Source organism: Chanos chanos, chromosome 1 (genome assembly GCF_902362185.1).
Source record: "Chanos chanos chromosome 1, fChaCha1.1, whole genome shotgun sequence".
Taxonomy (NCBI): Eukaryota; Metazoa; Chordata; class Actinopteri; order Gonorynchiformes; family Chanidae; genus Chanos; species Chanos chanos.
The window spans coordinates 39116121-39137214 of record NC_044495.1 but is presented as its reverse complement, the minus strand read 5'-3'; the positions used below and the strand labels follow the sequence as shown (position 1 = coordinate 39137214).

At 40.4% G+C, this 21094-nt stretch overlaps 1 protein-coding gene across 1 annotated transcript; it reads right to left on the bottom strand.

Moving 5' to 3' along the window:
* Positions 1 to 2845: 2845 nt before the first annotated feature.
* On the bottom strand, positions 2846 to 16113 carry far1 (fatty acyl CoA reductase 1). The gene is made up of 12 exons (XM_030785394.1): positions 16039 to 16113; positions 12011 to 12231; positions 11126 to 11301; positions 10694 to 10873; positions 9984 to 10161; positions 9806 to 9850; positions 9542 to 9669; positions 9297 to 9355; positions 8000 to 8171; positions 4957 to 5086; positions 4481 to 4608; positions 2846 to 3008 (listed from the first exon to the last, which is right to left on the bottom strand). Exons 2-12 carry the CDS (start codon positions 12197 to 12199, stop codon positions 2846 to 2848), a joined length of 1548 nt encoding a protein of 515 aa, XP_030641254.1. The 5' UTR covers positions 12200 to 12231; positions 16039 to 16113.
* Between the last annotated feature and the right edge of the window lie 4981 nt (positions 16114 to 21094).

The window sequence follows — 21094 nt, the reverse complement described above, 5'->3', positions numbered from 1 at the left end:
ATAAGTCATTCAGTTTTCCATAATTTATTTATTTTTTTTTCATTTTCAGCCTCATTACCGTGTCATTTATTTTGGCATGTTTGTGGTTTGTTCTAGGGGTCAGTGCATAACAAAATAAACAACAGTTTAAAAAAGTGTTTATTTCATTCAAATTAAGAGGGCATTTATGGTTAGTATATTATTTTTATTTATTTTTTTAATCTATATATTTGAAAAAGAATAGAGAAGACAATACAATAAGGACACACAGACTGTAGAATGACCTAACATAGTTTATTCCTCTTTTTTTCTTTTGTTTTGGTTTACAAACAAAGGCACCCATTGTTTTTTTTTTGTTGTTGTTGTTTGTTTAGTTTTGTTTTAGATTGACATTGACTCTGGCAATAACCAGCCGTTGGAAAACCAGAAACGGCAACACAAGGTGCATTATGGATCACCCACTGTAAACACACCATTTGGATTACAACAGGGAATAAAATATAGAAATCTTGCGGTTACCGCATATCGACATTTGAAGGGAACCAAACCGCAGATGGAGAACAGAGGTTACAGCCAAAGGAATACACTGACCCTAGCTCAGTAATAACTAAAGGCCTATCCAGTGGGGCTAAGCTTTGAGCTGCTCTGTGCTCAGAACCAGTACAGATTGTAGGGAAAACCAAAAGAAACAAAAAAAAAACCCCACACTGTATTGCGATTGTGCGAATGCCCTTTGAAATGAGGACATGATCACTGTTCCTCCATCATAGAAAGAAAAAGAAAAAAAAAGAAATAGACAATGATTTGAATCTTCGCACTTCTGTGGGTGTTAAATTTAGGGAGAAGGCAGCTGCAAACAAGGTGGGGCTACATCATGTTCCCCTTTCCACGTGAACTGCAGTCCTACAGTCTTCTTACAAAACTGTCAGTTAACAGTTTAATTCAATACAATAGCCACTGGATTAGCGCTCAGACTGGAATGACAGGAGACATAACACATTCAGAGCAAAATTAGTTTAGTAAAAATGATGAACATCCATTGATGTGATTAACAGGGAAAAGAACAACAAAAACAAAAAGACAAAACAAAAAAAAACTGAGGGTGTCAAATAACATTACAATCAGCAAATGTTTCAATGTTCCTCCTAAAGCTTTTCACTCTTGTAAATATATAGCTGTTCAATATTTGTTATAAGCATAAAAAATAGTAACAAATTTTCACTTTTTGAAACTTTCAGTCCTGCCTAAATAGAGTTGTACATGAATAGATTAGAAAACATGGATTTATTTATTTTTTTCACATTTCTCATTTATATTTTACCATATCTCACACACACAAATATATATATATATATATATATATATATATATATATATCACAAACCAGTCAGAAAAATGACAAAGCCATCCTCACAGTATTGACCCAAACACTACTCAGTTTACACAAAGGGAAGAAACATCCACAGTCAATGAAGGTTTTCATTTTCAAGGCTCATGTAAAAATTGCAGGTTTGAAGTGTTTCTTACTTGACTTCCCAACCAAAAAAAAAAACAAAACACCCACATACAACTCACGGTAACATTAAGCAAAACGTTAATCTCTCCTTCTTATTTACAAACAAATATGGATCTAGAAGGTTTGAATTAAGTTATGAGTACATATTCATGTAAAAAAAAAAAAAAAAACAGGCAAAAAAGGATGGCTAAGAGGAAAAGGTGTACGTGTCAGACGGAATTAATCCTAAAGGAAAAGCACAAATTAAACTGTATCCCCCACAGCGTGAAACAACGTAACAAAAAAGCACGAGATGAGAATTTAGTTGTAACAACTGTAAAGAAAGCATAACCCCAACCCTATGACAATGTTTCATAAATCACATACTGATTATACAACCAGTATATCAGATGGCATGCGAGACAACGCCACAGGCTTAAATACACTTGAACCAGAAGACGAAATGTTCTCTCTGAAACTGAAACATCGGATTCTGTTTTTCTCTTCCAAGGACATATATCACTCTGACTGGACTGAGGAGACCACAGATTTTGGCCAGGAGAGAGAGAGAGAGAAAGAGAGAGAAAAGAAAAAGAAAAGAAAGAAAGAAGATATGACAGACCCGAACAGACAAAAAGCCTAAATCTCTAAGTTAGAGTCTGGGCACGATTAAAGGAAGGTCATGTTGATGTTTAGGCACAAAGCTGTGAAGAGAAAACAAACAGCCGTCACATTCTTGTTTTGTTTAGACTTGTGCTTGATTAGCTGGGTGTACGTTGTTACCACCAGCAAAGCGATGCTACCTGAGTGGCTGCACCCGTGAATCAAGCAAGAGACAGAGACTGTACACAAACGGCCGAATAAAAAAAAAAAAACCCAAAAAACAAAACTTCAGCGATTCAGCACAGGTTAAGTGCCGTGAAAACCGTGCCATTCTGTGGCCCTGTGAGAAATTCTCCAAATCCAATCGTGTCGATAGAAACAGAGTGAGAGAGAGAGAGAGAGAGAGAAAGCGAGAACCATACAGGCCAACTGAAACAAGCCCTCAGAAGTCATGCTTTTACGTATCACAGTCACACGTAGCTGCCCTTCTTCTTCTTCTTACTTTCTTTTGTTTTGTTTTACTTTTGTTTTATGAGACCAAAGGGCACACAGCACAGAGAGAGGGGGAGATAGCACATACGCCGTTCATACGCTGAACTCTAAAGTGACCTGAATATCCAAAGGGCTTTTACAGAGACGTTTTGTATGCATAGCTATCTGAGAGGATGGAGGGTGGGCCGGAGGGAGGGAGGGAGTGAGTCGTGGAGAACAGAGGGAAGGAAAGAGAAGGAGAGAGAGATTGGGAGATCAGTAGTGGGTGGGGAGGTCTCAGTATCTCATGGTGCTGGAAGCTCTAAAATAGGACAGGAACTTAAAACAAAGGCTGACCACAAAGTACCAGATGTTTCTGGCCATCTGGGAACGAGCGATGAAGATTCGCCAAATCAGTACCACCAGAACCGTGTTGAACGTGTAGCGGATGTTCCTCAATCTGTGTAAACAAACAAACAAACCATAAATCATAAATCATGTACCTTTTTCGTTTTTTGTTTTCTGAAGCGTCTGTTTTCATATGGGTGTTTCCTGTACCTTTAACCTTACTGTAAAATACATTCCTTTTGAGATCATAAACTTCTCAATAAAAGCCTGCCGGGCAACTTTCACAAGTCTTAAAATAAAATGCCTTATAGTGGGAATGACTCAGCATGCAGGAATACAATGTTAAATGCAAAGGTATTCATATGTAGATACGATTATCCCCTAAAGAAATTACACCAAGCAAAAAAATGTGTGTTTAACAGAGCTTTGAAACATGGATGGAAATTTTTTGTATAGCAGGTATAGGTCTTCTCCACATATCTGAGACATTGAGAGAAAAAGACTGCTCTTCTTTTGAATGGGGTTTGCACTCATTGGCCGGTTTATTTAGCACACAGACACACTGATGAAACAAGATCGCTCGGGCAAACAATCAACACCGTGGCAGTGACTCGTTATAGAAGGTGGGCGAACAGGTTCTGATGGATGAGGTTCACTGTTCGAGTTCGTCATGTTAGAGTGGGGAAAATATGTGACTAAAGTCACTTTGAGCATGGTGTGACTTAAGTCACTTTGAGCATGGTGTGACTTAAGTCACTTTGAGCATGGTGTGACGGTTGTTGAAAAGCTTGCCGCTTCAAGTGTCTCAGAAACAGACACTTTCTAAGACCTCATGCGCGCAATGGTGGCCAGAGACAGCTGAATGAGAGAGAGGGTGAAGTAGAATGGCGAAACCTGTGCCAGTTCACAGTAACAACTGTGTACCTCATGGCAAAGAGATTCAGCAGTGCCTAGAACGGAATCTAGGGACTCGCAGCTTCTCAGCCCCACTCAGGGATAAGGGTCACAGGCTAGGGCTATGGCCAGCTACGCCAGGCTTCCCCTCATTCAGCTAAAATCGAATAAAAAGGGGTTTCGCCGGGCACACCATTATCACCGGTCCAACGGATGCCGGTTCCGAGTCGGAATTTGGAGTACGTAGAATTTGTTTGTGGCTTCATCCGACCTTGTTCTGACAGAAAGGGCTTGTCATGGTAGCGTGGGAAATGTCTTTGTGGCACAAATGAGGTCCCTTTGTAACAATGTAAGCAAACATTTAAATGACTGAGCATATCTGAGCAATTTTGCTGACCAGGTGAATCCTTCCCCATGGATACGTGACATAGCAACCATGTTATGCCGTCACACAAGTATGGATACGCATCATCAACAAACAAGACGGACACTTTGTGGAGTCCACACCCTGAAGTATTTAGACTGTTCTGGAAGTGAAAAGGTGTTTTACTCATTAATAAATAGGGGCATCTAATAAATTGGCCATGGAGTGCATTTTCACAGGGAATATCAACTCATCACTAACAATTAGGTCCACACATCAGAGTTGAAATGGTTCTGAGGCCCAGACACCAAGGCCAGGCTGCTTACTTGTTGAGGTGTTTGCGGGCGGCCGGCAGTCCTGACAACTCCTCGTTCAGGACATACTTCTTTGTTCCCATACAGTAGTTCTCCATGTACTCTGCCCAGTGTAACTGACGGACGTCAAAGTTAAACACCTGCGACAAATCAAATTAATAAAAAAAAAAAAAAAATCAGTTGAGTTGAGAGGAAGGAGAGCAAGAGGGACCAAAAAGGTACGGGAGTGATTAAGTATCTGAGTAGAACCTAATAAAAATGCCCTAAAAATATCATGACAGAATATTTTGGTGTTGTGTGAGTGAGGGTCTATATATTTGTAGGCATAAAAATGCACTCAGTGAAACACTCAGATTGTGCCACTGACTCTCAGTTGATCACTATGTACGCAACGTCAGTCACACAGTTGAATTATTCAACATCACATGGCATGCCAATGACTGTGTGTGTGTGTCTGCGTGTGTGTGTGTGTGTGTGTGCCTACGCACCCTTCTATCTTCAGGGCCAAGCTGGTTCATGAGCATGGTGACGCTGTCTGTATTCCAAACCCACGAATGACTGGTGAAATACTCCAGCACCATCATGGCTTTGTGCAGACGTGTGATGGTTTTCATCATCCTGCGTTGCCACGGCAACAGCATGGCGTGTGCACACGCAAGAGAGAGTGAAAAGGAGAGAGAGAGAGACACACACACGTTTTAGGTAACAAACAAAAGCCAGTGCTGCAACTTCTGCTATGATTAAGATTTGAGTCTTTTCCCCTCCTTTCCCTTAAAGGCCATTCAGTGTAAGACAAATTGCAGAAAGGAACGAGACTAAACAGATGACAGAGAGAGAAACACTTAAGCAATGAAAGTCTGACAGTACTTCTGAAGCTTTCTGAGGAAGCAAGATACTTCAGATGCTTTTTATCCAACTTTTATCCAGGAATTACACTGAAAATTGTGGCTAACAGCTGCTGAATTACACTGAAAATTGTGGCTAACGGCTGCTGAATTACGACAAAAATTGTGGCTAACAGCTAATGAATTACACTGAAAATTGTGGCTAACAGCTAATGAATTATACTGAAAATTGTGGCTAATGAATTATACTGAAAAGTCTGTTGCCTGTTGATCAAACAAACAAGCATATGGTAAAATATAATACAAGCAGTCACTCTTTCTACAATACTTGTGTGTGTGTTTATGCTGATATTATCATGAAAGACCTTTAAGTAAAGGTGTGATAAATTTCATGTCGCCTAAAATCGACCAAGTCCCAAATTTCACTAAAGAAAAAAAAAAAAAAAGAACAAATTGAATTTGGATAGCAGAGTAAGCACAAATCACACAGGCCTTTTGGATTGATTTCATTAATAATGACACTGTTAATAGAGAAGAACTTGCCAGCTCTTGGAGGGTATCTGATACAATTTGAAAAATGCTTTAAAAAAAAAAAAAAAAAAAGCTTTCGTTCAAATAGCACTTGGGTCAAATTGGTAAAAACTGAATTGCAAAATGAAAATTTAGTAATTTAGCAATAATCTTCAGGTTTTATGTGTCCCAAACAAATTTTATAAATTGAGTGAAAACTTCTTTTCTTGCTCAGCTTCCCTCCAAGATGCATGATGATTAAGTGAAAAGACATGAGGTCAAACACGCACAGCAAAAAGATGAGGACGAATCATTTCAGGGTTAATTTATGACTCACAGACCGAAGGTTAAAATACCCTTTGATTGATCATTGATTGCTGAATACAACCCCTTGATTGATTGTGTAATATGCCTTTAAACCGGGTGTAAAACCAGATCCATTTTAGACCAAGATGAGGATGGGGGTGGGAGAAAATGGCTCGTGTGGCAAACGAGCCTGCTAAACTGTAAACAACAAACAAACATATAAATAAATAAGAAAAACCAAACCGTTTTTACACACTGACCTGAAATGTCTCTGGCTTTTAAAAACCACTACGTTTCATATCAGATACCAAACACTTTCAAATGACCTAATACATGTGACTGCAGTTCAAGTCAATACAACGTTGAAATGTAACGTGTGAATTAATGTATACTGTGGCTTTAAGCACACTAGATCAAAGTCTCGCTCATCTAAAAATAAAATTCTGTTAAATTATGTTACGATAAATCTTTAATCGTTATATCATTACATGTCATTTCTGTATCACTGAGCAATCAGGCCTTTCCGTGTTGCTATGGCTACAATTACAGTTGGCCACAGAGTCACAAAAGCGTGACTACGAAGTGACTCCTGAGAAATATGACAGGAAGCCGACGTGTCATCACACTGACGTGAACCAGTTTGATTGGTGAGAATAAAACAATCAGGTGCCAGGAAGCTTTGACTCACTAGTGGCTCACAGAACATGCTGGGTTTTCTCACTGACTTTTTCCCTCTAAAATAGAATGTGTGAATGCACAACTGGATGTTGATAAAGTGCTTGGTATCTGGTATGGTCAGAGCCCTGGGGAGTTCCAGAGCTGAGATGCTATGTTGAGAGTAGGAACACACTGGAGAATCACTCTCAGAGACTTAATGGCATGGCTCAAAAAACAACCAGTTCATTCAATGATAACTCTAAAATAATAATAATTATAATAATAAATTAATCAAAAATAACCAAAAAAAAAAAAGGAATAGAAAGAACCAATTTCCAAGATACCAAATTTGTTCCATCACAGCACTCAAATCAAAAGGCTTTATGAGGCAAACAGCAAACAAATACCAAAAATTATATATATATAAATGTATATTTAAGAAAAAAAAAAGATCATCTAAATTAAATTATCATGTGTTAATAAAGCAAGCTTGAACAAGATCCCATGCGTCTCAGGTCACAGTAGCCTGCCAGTGTCCAATGCCATGAAGTCGAGCAGACAGCCAGGCTGGGCCATCCTCCACCCAACCAACCAACCAACTGGCCGGGCCCATGCCACACACCCAGCACCCGGGGGAGGGGTGAACGTGAGGTAGTGGGGGGAGGAGGAAGGGGGTAGGGACCGGGCGCTGGAGACCTTACCAGGGCTTCTGACCCGTCAACCTCAGATACCCGTCATACAGGAGAGCGGGGAGGGTGTGACTCACTGTGGTCCAGTACTGATTGGTAAAGGGGTTGGACCGCAGGTTAACGTTAGGACGCCTGAAAGCCTGCTCTAAAGGGTTGGTCTTGAAGTTCATGTTTATGCAATACTCTGCAGAGAAAATACATCAAGAGGGAACTCTTTTAAACAAAGACAAGCGACAAAAAAAAACACTTAGCAAAGACACAAGAGGTTGGGCAGTGAGAGAGAGAGAGAGAGAGAGCGAGAGAGAGAGAGGGAAGAGAGAGAGAGGGAAGAGTGCATAACCCAGAGGAGGATTTGGGTTACACATCCTTGCCCGACATTCGACAAACGACAACAACGCTGCGTCACGTGACACTGGGCTAGACTGAGCGCGGGTGGTGCATAGAGGAAGGTGGTGGTGGTGGGGGGGTTGGGGGGTGGGTGTGGAGTGGAGAGTAGAGACGTCGGTGGCGGAGATTACATTTACCTGGGCTCTCTTCCTGTTATCCTGAGGTAGAGATCATATAGAAATGCTGGAGCCTTGTGGCTAACAGCAATCCAGTATTGATTGATTAGGTGATTGGATGTGAGATTTACATTTGGTCGCCTGAAAGCCTGTTCGAGGGGGTTCCTCTTGAAAGTGGATATTACATGGTACTCTATGAGACAAAAGGTGGTTCAACAAGAGTAAACTTCGTACGCCAGCTCAAATTTTTAACTAGATGTAAAATAAAATGTAAAATAAATCTAAAACGCCAAAACATTTCACAAACTCAGTATTAGCCTGTGAGAAAAGAAGTTATCTTCAAGGCTAAAAGACAGAGCTGTTTGTTTTTTCTGTTTTTTAAGCAAATTTCATGACACTTCAGGAGACAAATAGAGGTATGCTGACCATGACTAAAGTGAAATCTTAATCAAACACACCACGTGGAGGTGTTGTTTCTCTTTTTTTCAGGCAGCGAAATAAACAGTGCTTTAAAAGATAAGTGGTCCGAAATCGTTTGGTCAATTCTTAATTGCCTTATGTTTGTGGTTTATTAAAAAGGCCTTTATTTAGAAGATTTAAAAATTAGCCTAGGCATTGTAAACTGTATGACATAACCAAAATCTCCATTAAGTCCTTAGTCAGCATCTTGGTCATCATTCATTAGCTTGATTTTGGAAGTTGTTCTAAATACCTTGATGGGTTTTGATAATGCCTTTATATATATTCATTCTGTTCTTTTAACTGGTGAACCAGACCAAAGACACTAAGTCCTGAAAGAACAGCGTTGTGGTCTATAAACACTTCACGAAATGGTATATGACAACATCTTCACTGCCTTGGTTGCTTTCTCTTGTGATAAATTTCATATTACAGAGATTCCTGACAAATACACAAGAGGACATTTCCCTGAGACAGTCTTTTCAAAGTCTCAGTGTCTGCATAACCAAGGTAATATGCACTTTCTTTACTAGTGAAAGTTTGAGAAACTGGTGGAAAGAGACTGAGGAAGCTTACACCCACAGTACACAGACACAGACAAAAGAGAGAGGCGTGAGGGCAAACTTTGACCTGCTAGCACACGCCTAGTTAACTGCATGCCTGAGCTGATCTCTGGCTATGTGGAAAAAAAAACGTATTGTTTTACGAACAGGATCTGACAAGATCTAACGTATAAACTAAACAAATCAGAAAATCTACATATTCTCTGACCAAAAATAAAGAAAGACAGAAAGAAAGAAAGAAAGAAGTAATTTCTTAAAGTTACACGCTTTGTTTAAGTACGGGTAGGGATGCGTACCGACTTCACCCCAGTGAAACGGATTAATTCCTCCTGTCGTGCAGTTGTACACCAACATGCTTTTGGGCCTAGAGCAGAACAAAAGAAAGCGTGCATGACTCAACAATACACACCATAACACTCCTCCCTTATAATATATATATATATATATAAATTCCTGCCAGCTAAGTTCTGGCAGTGCTGTAACACAAAAGTTTTCCTCAGAAGTTAACTTTTTATTTGTGTAGAGTATCTGTAGAGCTGACCTGGTGTGTCTCTGGGAGCCCGAGTACCAGGCGGCCGCCAACGTTGTGTTAATGACCACATCCACGGGCACCAGGTCTGCTACTGCATTGTTTGAGGCCCTCATGGTACGGAGGATCCCTTTTCCTGCCTGGAATAGGACACAGAATGGGTTAAAAAAAAAAAGTCCTTTGCATGTTCCCACAAAACGGTAAAGGAACTGCTTAGTTCTACGTCATTCCTGGGTGGATGAGAGTTATGAGCATACTCTCAGAGTTGAAGCTTACCGCAATGAATATTCCACTCGGCCCGTTGAAGTTATCGATCCAGCCCTGTGATGGAGAAGTCGTCTCTCGTGAACGGGGAACAGCAGCAATGGTTTTGAGCATGTTTGCACATATTTCACATGTATTGTAGCTACGCGGATATACGGAGATGAGATTGAATGAAAGAAGAATTACTCACAGGAAAAGGCTCCTTCCAACTGGCTCCTACTATAGAGGGTCTGACGATGGCCACATTCAAGTTGCCACACTCTTGCTGGACCAGGTACTCTGCCAAAGCTTTGGTGTAGGTGTATGTGTTGGGTCTTTCTCCTATCAGCTTTGGTGTCATCAACGTAACCAGTTTATCATCCATCCATCTGTTTGGAACAAAACACTGTGATTCAATATCACTCTTAAAAAAAATATTAGTACACCTCCATTTAATGAAGGCAAGGAATTCTTACATGGCAGTGAGGAAACTGAGCTGCTTGAGGAAACATTTAAAAGGAAACAAAGCATTTCAGAATCTTTCCTGCAATGATATCTGATGAATCAATTGCTGCAGGTGCAGTTCAGTGAGAACCTAGAAGCCTCTAGAAGCCAGAACGTAGAAGATGAATTCACTGGGAACCTTCAAGCTTCCAGAAGCTAGAACCCAGAAGATGAGTTCACTGGGAACCTATAAGCTTCTAGAAGCCACAATGTAAAAAATTAATTGACTGGGGACCTATAAGCTTCTAGAAGCCATAACCTAGAAGATGAGTTCACTGGGAACTAAGAAGCTTGTAGAAGCCAGGACCTGGAAGGTGAGTTCACTGAGAACCTAGAAAATTCCATTTCCCCAAGCAGTTTTCCCGAGAACAGATAATATTTAATCCAATTTGACAAATATTATCCAACAGAACTCACTCTAAGGTGTCAATAAGTTTCTTGTAATCCACAGGCGGAGGGTACACCACCTCCTCGATGAGCTCACGGTCACAGTTGGCGTAAGCCGTGGAAACGTGAATAAAAACCTCCAGGTTCTTCATCCTGTGGGCCAGAGCCACCATTTTCTGTGTGGCCAGAACATTCAGCTGCATTGCATCCCTGGGAGGAAAAAAACAGAGATAACCAAAAAAACACTGCAACTACTGAGGTTTAGCACCTGCAATTTGATAAAGCTGATGTTATCGCCACAGGAATAGCATCTGCAAGTTTCTGTGGCTGATGTGACGTAAAAACCTCATACTGCAAGCAGTTTCTCGAAAGAAAGGGAGGTGTTTAGTGAAAGGTACATTCGCATCGTAAATACAGATAAAGCATTTTCTAGTTGGTTTTTGGGCAGAAACCAAGACTTACTTCAGGGGCTCGTTGAAACGGATGGTTGCAGCGCAGTGGAAGACGATGTTGACGCAGTCGATGAGCGTCTGCTGGTCCTCTTTGCTCAGGTCCAACTCTGGCATGGTCAGGTCGCTGTTTACGGCCACGATCTTCTCAGCAAAATCGGGCTGCTCTTCCCGCAGTCTGTCAAACAGCTGAGAGCCCGTTTCAAAGAGGGGTAAATACAGATGTGACGACCAGCTTCGGGCTTTAATCATATACGGACACGCTGTAATCGTAGCGAATAGTTCCGGATGTCTTTGATGTAGGGGTCGAGATGTAAAATCTGATTATCCATCTCTTACCCAGGCATCAATACACAGGGGAAAAACATGCCCAGGAACTATAATCCTGCTCCATAAACTGGTGGCATGGATTTTTATGGGATTAATCATCCAAGGGAATCTAAAACTACCTTGAGTCCATCTCTGTAAATCTGTTCTTGCATGTAAGATGTTAAATATGGTATCATCGCTCACAGAGCAGATGATGCAGCTTGTTTTTTTTTTCTCTTTTTTTTCCCCGATCCAAACATGATCCAAACGTACATGCAGATTAAAAACACTTTATTACCCCCTCACTCTGCTTTGTGAGGATGGATAAAACTGCCGATCGCTCATCATACACAACACCACAACATTTAACTTACATCATATTGTCTTCACATTCAAAATCAGACTGAACAAGCATCGAATAAAGCTTACATGTGGTGTAATGTTATAAAACCAGTGGCTTCAATAACTGGGCAAAATTAGAGGATTATAGAAATCTCAAAGTACATCTCACATCTCAGTTCCTTTATTTTTATTTTTCCTTTTTTTTTTTTTTGCATAAGCCTCAATTCAAACACACTCCCTTGCTCACCTTACAGTTGATCATATCTGCGACCCGGGTGTGCGGGTCCTGTCCGGATTTGGGCCGCACTAGGACGTAGGCGGCTTTGACTCCGGGGCAGGAGCGCAGAAGCTTCTCCAGCAGGACTTTACCCATGAAGCCTGTGGCTCCCGTGATAAGAACATTTTTCCCCGCGTAGTACTCTGGAATGGTGACCATCCTGAGTGTTCCTGTCCTCCCTGGTTACACCCCTGTAATGACGGAGAGAGCATAAACAGCTCAGCTCAGAGACAGACAGAGAGAGAGAGAGAGAGAGAGAGAGAGAGAGAGAAGGAGGGTGGGAGGTCCATGCAAGTCACACCACACTGTAAAACCCTCTGTGCACTTCCAAAGCGTTTCAGTACAATCTAAAGATCAAGCTCAAGAGATTTTATTGCCATTTGCACCGGTACAGGGCAGCGCAGGTACACTGGAATTCTTGTGCATATCTCTCAGAGTCAGCTTTGCAAAAAAAAAAAAAAAGGCAAAGAAAGGCAATTAAAAAAGCAGCATAAAAAAATAAATACACACTATATGCAAAAAAAGTACACGCTACATAAAAATACACACTATGAATTATTGCACACTGAATTATTGCACAAAACAGTGGATTGGGGAAACCCACTGTATGACAGAGACCTGGAGAGTGAGATTGGGTGAGGTAGTTGAATACAAAAACCAAAAACCAAAAAAAACACAGTCCATAAGGTATGCGAGTGTCGTGAGATGTTATGCGTCCATGGTGTGAATGAGGTTGGGGATGTGGTCTAACACCCACACCCTCTTCTAAAGACATTCAGAGAGTTAAAAGCTTCAGAACTTTCCTTTGGCACTCAAACACGTTTCTCCTCTGCAAGAATGCTTGACTGCGACAACCGAAAGTGCTCTTGGAAAGCAAATATTCAACAATGTTTTTGAGAAAGCTGTTTAATCACCTGGAGTCGTGTGAAGGGAACGATCTGCAAAGTTTGTTTAAGGAAATCCAAGCCTTTCCGATCCTTGCATCACCTTGTCCATATTTGACAGAAGCCACATCTTGCTTTGGAGTTTTACTCAGCACTATGAACACCTTTGGCTACGCTTCTCTGCAGGCTTCCCAACTCAAGAGAATTTATTGAAGGCCGCTAAATTACAAATCCAAACCTAAAAGACTTTTCCACACTGACATTTCAAATGGGTCCAAAAACAGACAGCAGGAAAAGAACTTCTGTAAAGAAGCTGAAATATTCGAGTCACGAGTACCATAACTCAGACTCAAAGTGCTTGTATTTCATTCACTGTCAGTCAGTCAGTTAATGACACATACAGACAGAGAGATTATTCAGTCACTGACTTAGTTAATAAATAACCCAAAAAGAAAATCTCTCTCTCTTAGGAGCAGATAACCCTAATACTACATCGCCTGTTATCGCACTGATGTGTACTTAACACACATTTTTATTACGAGCGATCAGACCTTTTTCATCTCTCAAAGTGTGAAAAAATCTTACTTCGTTAAATATTACCAAATCCACTATAGGGCATATGATGCATTGCACTCAAGCTTCTCCAGAAAGACTACACAAACACGCATGCCGTGTCTTTACCACAACAGGGCAAGTAAAGATTTATGTACGACGCATAATCAGGGCAAGGCAAAGCTGAGCGTGTTTTTCACTGGCTTGATAAATCTGTTCTATGTAAAATGAGCTGTGTATAGTGCTTACTGGACATGACATTTTCCCAACCCCTCTTTGTGATCAATGCGGCGGCTACATACTGTTTACTGCATAACAATTGTGCCAAGACCAAACAGCTGTGTTGAGCTCAAACACCAGCAGGGTACTCAGCCGAAAGGACACGAGGGCCAAAACACGCACTACACCCAAGACTGAGATTTCAGATCCTGGTTCTTTACCCCTTGATAGATCTGAGCTCTATATTTTTTTTTACTATGATACGCATGCTTTATGACTGTTTCACAAGAATCTGAGCAGAAATGGAATGGTGAGGTTTTTTATTTTGTTTTGTTCTTTATAAGAGGAAGGAGTTTAAAGCTGTAACCAACAAAAGAATTTTTTCTCCCTTTGACAGCAAGAGGGACTCTCATGGTGTAACTAGGGTCTTTGTTTCTGTGAAGCTGGAATTACTTCATCAGGGGAGGAAATTTTAAAGTAACATAGCACAATGCCTGAAAAGGTATTAAAAACAAACAAAACAAGTTTTTGTGATGTATTTACTCATATGAAAGGGTAAAAAAAATCGTGGTGATACTTTGTGTTCAGTAATGTCAAGCGTAAGTTGGACAGAGTTGGAGCTTCTTGCTAGGGAGAAAGGGAGAGTTGTGCAGTGTGACTGTTTTCCAAAAGCCACTCAGCACTTCTGTGAGTTAGGACAGAGAGCATACCCTGCAGTGATACTCTGTCGTTAGAGTGCTGCTTCCCTCCCAGGAGTTCAGCGAAAACAGAACAGAGCAGCCTCTGCAGTCTACACGCACGCACGCACGCGTGCACACACACACACACACACACTCACGTGTATGTGGTCATGCCCCTTGACCCCTTATCTGACCTTGAAAACTGATCGCTGGCCGACTACAGCAACTACGGTACAATTAATCAGCCCTGACTACATGGCACCGCGTCCAACAGTACTAACAGTACCCCCCACCCCCTACAAGATCCAGTCACTTTTGAGTACAGTGGATGCAAATCGATCCCAGATTCTTCATTCTCTGAATAATTGATGAAACTCTTGCGAAAATGGGCACATGGGCATTGGCTGGGGGAATTGTAGAGGTGTCTGTTATGTAAATATAACACAGGGAGACATTAAGAAGGGGTGGAAGGGAGGGGGCTCTAAAACAACAATAAATCATCAGGGTTCTTCATAAGAGTATATTAAATCTTGTCCTACGAAAAGACTATCTATAAATTAAAGTGCTGACGTACTTTGAGACATAAGAACTAATGTATTACTAACTCAGGTGATACTACGGAGACAAATGTGGTCCTGTGAGAGCAACAGGGCAAATGAATTGATCATGAGACCAGGCAGCGGAAGCATCTTGTGACCCTCATTAAAACAGTGGAGGCTGCGACGTTACTTCGCGATGAGAATGTGTACGACACTTATCGAAAGGAACAATTACAAAAACATCAACTGTGAGACCAATCGAACCGCCCTTTTAAAAGATTATATTAATACTACTGCAGATAGGAAAGACGAAGAACTGTTCGTTTCCGTTTGGCTCCAGAAAAACGATTAAAAAACGAAGCAGGTAGCAGGCAGATAGCTGTGATATAACAGTAGGCTAAGTTTCAAAGTATAGCTTGTTATAACGAATTGGCGATTATATTTAGCTATTTCCCCTGAAATTTTCCTAATCGGAGTCCATGACGTGAATTTTTCAGGACGTTTCAGCGTAAGAATGAATCGTAGGCAGGGCGGACGGTAAGCAATGCTGACGGACCATAAGCCAAATGATTCATACTTTCTAATGCGGAGAGTCCAAACTTACGCGCTATGGTGGAAACCTTATCAAAACCATCAGAACATCAGATAAAAAGCTGATGTTAAAAACTCAGAAGACTACACTGCAAATTATACAAAGAGATAGATGAAAGAATTAAATAACTAACCAGTGCATACCAAAAAAAAATAAAATAACATTAGTTATCTTATAAAGTCGCACCTTAGTTCATAGCTGACTAGTTCAGGTTCGTATTAGGTTCCGTAGTTTCTGAAAACTATGATTTTACCATCAAAAGTCATAAGTCAACTCCTTGCCATTAAGTCTACCGCTAAAAATGTAGCATGTTGCTAGTGAAATGCGGCTGCTTTCAGCTGGCAAGCAATCATCCTAGCAGAGCGGCTAACGTCAACGCTAACCAGTACACGAGAGACAGTATACGCTAGCAAACCAGTTTTTCACCATCCTGTAGTCTGCACACAATTTTTCTTTAAAAAAATTACTCATAAAATAGATTAAACATCGGAGTTTATCTACATCTTCAACGGAAAAACAGGTCGTGGCTCACCTGATATATTCAAGCTGTTCCCTGGATCTTCACAAAATCTGTATTTTAGGCAGTCAGAATCCAGCAGTGGTGCCAAATGCAGATGCATGTAGCAGGCAATAGTGAACAGGAAACACACGCAGATAGAGCAGGGTTGCCAGATGAATGGAGAAGAGTCCAGGAAAGAAGTACGTCATCATCCCCCAAAAAGGCGTATTCTTCACAGTTATAAGCATATATTGAGAATAAATAAAAACTCCTGAATAATAAACAATGACCTTCTGTCTTGTCATTTTAATGGGTATTTTACGCAAAGAGGAGTTTCATAATAAATACGTTATAACGCTTTCGAAATGTGATTCTTCATTATTGAATTCTGAATTTATATTCACTTGATGTCACGTTTGTGAAAAATTTCGAACAAGTTTTCATTTGAGATTTCAACATGTTTGTCATTATCAGTGGAAAACAGCCTTTGATCTCGAATTTCAAACTCCAATATCAGTTGTCCATAAGGCTTGATCTCAATTTTGAAAATTCTGATGTTAAGATTATCTTCAGTGTATTAAACGACAAAATATTAATCGTTTCCTCTGAAGAAGACGTTGCAAAAGAGGATCATCTCCCCCCCATCACCCCTACAATTTACCCCGTGCCCCTGATAGAGAATGATCTCAGTAACTATATGGTTTATGACAGAAATCAATGTTACAATTAATGGAGCCCTTTAAAGCACTTAGAAGTCAGAGTGTCTGAGGCATGAAAGGATGTTCTGGGATTTTACCCCGTTTAATCCCCCTTGAGAGTCATATCCATTTCTGTAATGTGCTCTTGTGAAATCCAGTTTCTCTCTCTCTCTCTCTCTGTGATGACCAACAGCTGTATGTCATCTAGCTGTGAACGTGATTATTTACTCTGTAGTCTCGCTGTTCTGCCCCAGGGAACTTAGTTGCTAACAGTTCACTGAGTTGAAACTGAATTCCCCAGACATAGACCAGAACTCTGTAACCCTGGTATATTAAAGCCTGGGTTTGGCTGCTTCAGCTTCAGTGTATTTTCATATATCAGTGTATTTAATCTGGTTTGACTGTGCCAACTTCAACCTATTTTTATAAAGCAATTAATTAAGTGGGTTTGGCTGTGTTAACCTTGGCCTATTTTTGCCAAAGCTATTAATCAAGCTGACCTGAGTGCCTCAATTTCATCTTATTTTTTTTAAAAAAGCAGTTGATTAAGAGGTTTTGACTGGGTCAGCTTCAACTTATGTTTATATACCAATAACTTTCAGCAGGATTTTAACTGCCTCACCTTCAGTTTCAAATTTAAATAAACCACAAGTTGGCAAAAGAATTCAATGGCATATTTATATCTATATCTATAGGTGTGAATTGGCATGTGTATACACACACACACACACATATATATATATGTGTGTGTGTGTGTGTGTGTGTGTGTGTGTGTGTGTGTGTGTGTGTACACACACACATGCCAATTCACACCTACAGTGCTTCTGGGAAACCTTTAGGCTAACCCACATTGCAGCAGTCTGGGTACACAGCAGAGAGTACACAGATCTAAATGTATCAGTCTGGGGGTAATATCGGTTACTTAACAATGAATGCATGATGACTGTGTTAGGCAAGGCCAAGTGTCTTGCATCACTGATGGTTGGTTAAAGAACAGTCCTTGACTCCAAATGTTTTAAATGGAATATATAAAACAAGCAAGCTTGTGCATTAAAGTGCCAGATTGTGTTTTGGTTGGCAAAACCAGCAGTTGCATTAATATGAGAATTTCTTTACAAGCATCATTTGTGAGTGTGTATGTATTTGTGTGTGTGTGTGTGGAAATGCATGCATGCGTGCATGCGTGTGTGTGTGTGTGACTTTGCGTGGGCAGGTTTGTATATGATCACCAGTGCTTGTGAGAGCTTGTGTGCCTGTGTGCACCTAGTATGCATATGTATGTTTCTGTTGGTTATGCTCCTCCCCTTATTGCAGACTGTTAGGCTGTGAGTCTCTCTCCAAAACACCTGTTGTGTGAAGCCTCCACACTTCTCTCTAGGACCTGAACTCAGGGTGAAGGCAAGAACATAACAGGTTTTTCAGGCTCCCCTTAACTACCGTTGCCTCAGTTTACTGGTGTTGCTAGGCAACATGACTCTGGAGGTTCCACTTGGATATCAGTGCACAATAGGGGGGTTTTATTTTACTTTCCAGCTCTGTTGATGCCACCGACAATTAGTGAGGAGAGCTTAGGCGGTAAGCTGACAAAATGTAACAGGTCTTAAGGGAAATCTCTCCCTCTCTCTCTCTCTCTCTCTCTCTCTCTTTTGTTTTCCCTTTGTCTGTTGCTGGAATGTGCCTGTAGTTGAAACAGATCAAAAGTCACAAATGTGATCTGACTGAAGAAAAACGACAAGGCCCGTAGCGGCATCTCTGCATGCTTCTCATAGTTTTCCTTATTGTATCATGAGCCTTTTTACAATGACACTGTGTCTTCGGATCCAGAGGTATTTTATTATGGACCATTGACTCTTGGTTGGCATGGCACTGAGTGTGGTCAACATCACATCGTCATTCCTGTTGTCTTTTGTGAAGAGAGACAACTCCTACTGTTTACTAGTCCTGTTTCTGCATTCGGACGCTCATTCTGTGTAGCTTCAAACAATAAAACATGTATAGTAAAAAAAGAAATGCAGGGATTGTTTCCTTTAACAGCTAGTGGCTTTTTATGAACAAGTGTATCAAACTCTCAGACAGAGAAAAACATGATATGTACAGTAGGCAGCTGTTTTCATTCTCAGGCAAAAAAAAGTTTTTTTCCTACTCATAAAAGATTTGTCTCTATTTTGAAATCTAGGCACATTTTAATGTCATAAAATTGTGAGTATGTACAGTCAATATAAAAAAAGAAGAAGAAAAAACATCACTTGAGAGGAGTAATTTTTGAAGCAATTCGTACAGAAACAAAACATTAATAACCAGATGTAATTCATTTATACGAGAACATCATCAGATGCCACATTAAGCTGGATAAAAAGGGCAATGTTCTGGAACATCTGCCAACTGTTGCCTCCAGACTGCAGGATGCCCAGTGTCAGTAGCTGAGTCACTGAGCGTGCCCACTGGGAGACAAGCCTCGTAGCATTCTAAACAGGAACCAGAGGCTTAGGGGCAAAAGACACCCTGCCTGCATCACACACACACACACATATGCATGCATGCACACACACACACATGCACATGCACATGCACACACAGTGTGTGACAGTGGCGATAGCAGTGACCTGTGGTAAGTGGAACACAGTCAGGTTTTAGTATGTGGGTTTGACAGGGAAGCCCATAAAATAACAAGCTTTTCAATGTTCATAAAAACCAAGCCATTACAAAAGGCCCTATTCAGTTCAGGAACACATTTATTATAAATGTTTCAACACACTGAATGGCAGAGGGGAAAAAAACCTCAGGTGATTTGTGATATGTTGTTTGTTTTTCTATGTAGTACATTTACTCCTAAAGATTTCTTTTTAAAAATTCACAATTTTCTCAAGAATTTGTCGGTTCTTCCCGATATCATTGGGCACCTGTTAGTACCCCTAATCTTAAAATCGTCTTGAAAGACACTTGTTTTGATTTATGTCTGATCTGAAGCTGAATCATAATAATGGATACCAGGGTGTTGATCAGAACAGAGGAAACAGTGTCAGTCCACAGCCACACACACACTCAGATGTTACAGTGTATAATCACTGAACAATGTTATCAACATTTGTTAATGCGCAGTGTTTTGGACACACAGTCTCAAAGGAGTGTTAAATCTTTTCCCATTTGGATTAAAACTCTGTTTAAAAGTCAGGCTTTAAAGGTAAGTCAATCTGTTTCTGCTGGCCATACAGGATAAAAGAGAGATTCTATCTGGAACATGACATCAAAAATCAAATGAAAAACTGGGAACACTTTGTCACTTGTATTGCCCTCTGCGTGAAAACAAGATACGGTACATATTTTTGCTGTGAAAATTTGACGTCCAGGATAAGGAATATATTAGGAAAAAAGGTTTTGTTCTAGATGTGTGTTGTTTTGAAAGATGTCAGAATACGAAATGTGTCAAAAGTGACAATAATGCCCATATACAGTCTTAAACCTTTGACTTAAAGGTCATTCTGTTTGTTTTCTCTGTTAACAGTGTGGCTTTTGTCAGTCCTCTGATGAATCACTGACTGTTGTAAAATCTGCCCAGCTCTTCCACAACTTTATCTTCTCTTGCCACCCATTAGTGAACCTGTTCCTGTGAAATAACTGCAACTCCACCGATTTTTGTGGTTATTCATATCATTTTTAATCCCAGTTGTATGAACAATTTCACTTATTTTAAGGTTAAAGAGCAAAAGAGTGGATCGTTATCTCTGACATTCAAATTTATTCACAAAGTTCATGATCTCATTTCTTCTATCTGTGTATGAGTTTTAATAGACTCCCAGTGTAGTCTCGATCTGTTACAGTATTTGTAATATGATATAATAGAACAAGATACTATATCTGTCCACGTCTATCTTTAGCGACCTCAGCATCATGCCCATGAAAATCTACTCTGATGGATCAAGTCTGATGCTAAGAGCAAACTTATTTTAAAGTGACTTGGGCACATGTGGTTATGGAATGAAGAGAAAAAAAAACACTTTTATTTCATATCCTCCACTGTAGTACACAAACATCAGCTTGTCACTGAATGCTCGACATCTCCCTCCTTACCATTGGCTCGCCGTGGCTGGTCCACATCTTACAACCACTCTCTATTATAGTAAATGGTTTCATTTCATTCTTCTCTCTCTCTCTCTCTCTCTCTTTCTCTCTCTCTTTCTCTCTCTCTCTGTCACACACAAACACACACACACACACACACACACACACACACACACACACTGTTTCCCTTTTATTCCTGTATAAATGCCTCCTTCCCAGTCAAAGGAATCCCATTCAGAACTCAGGATGGCTAACTCAAGGGCGGGGGTCTCTGTGGTAATACTCTGTTTATGTGTCTGTCTCCATTCTGCCCTTCACAATGGTAAGAATAG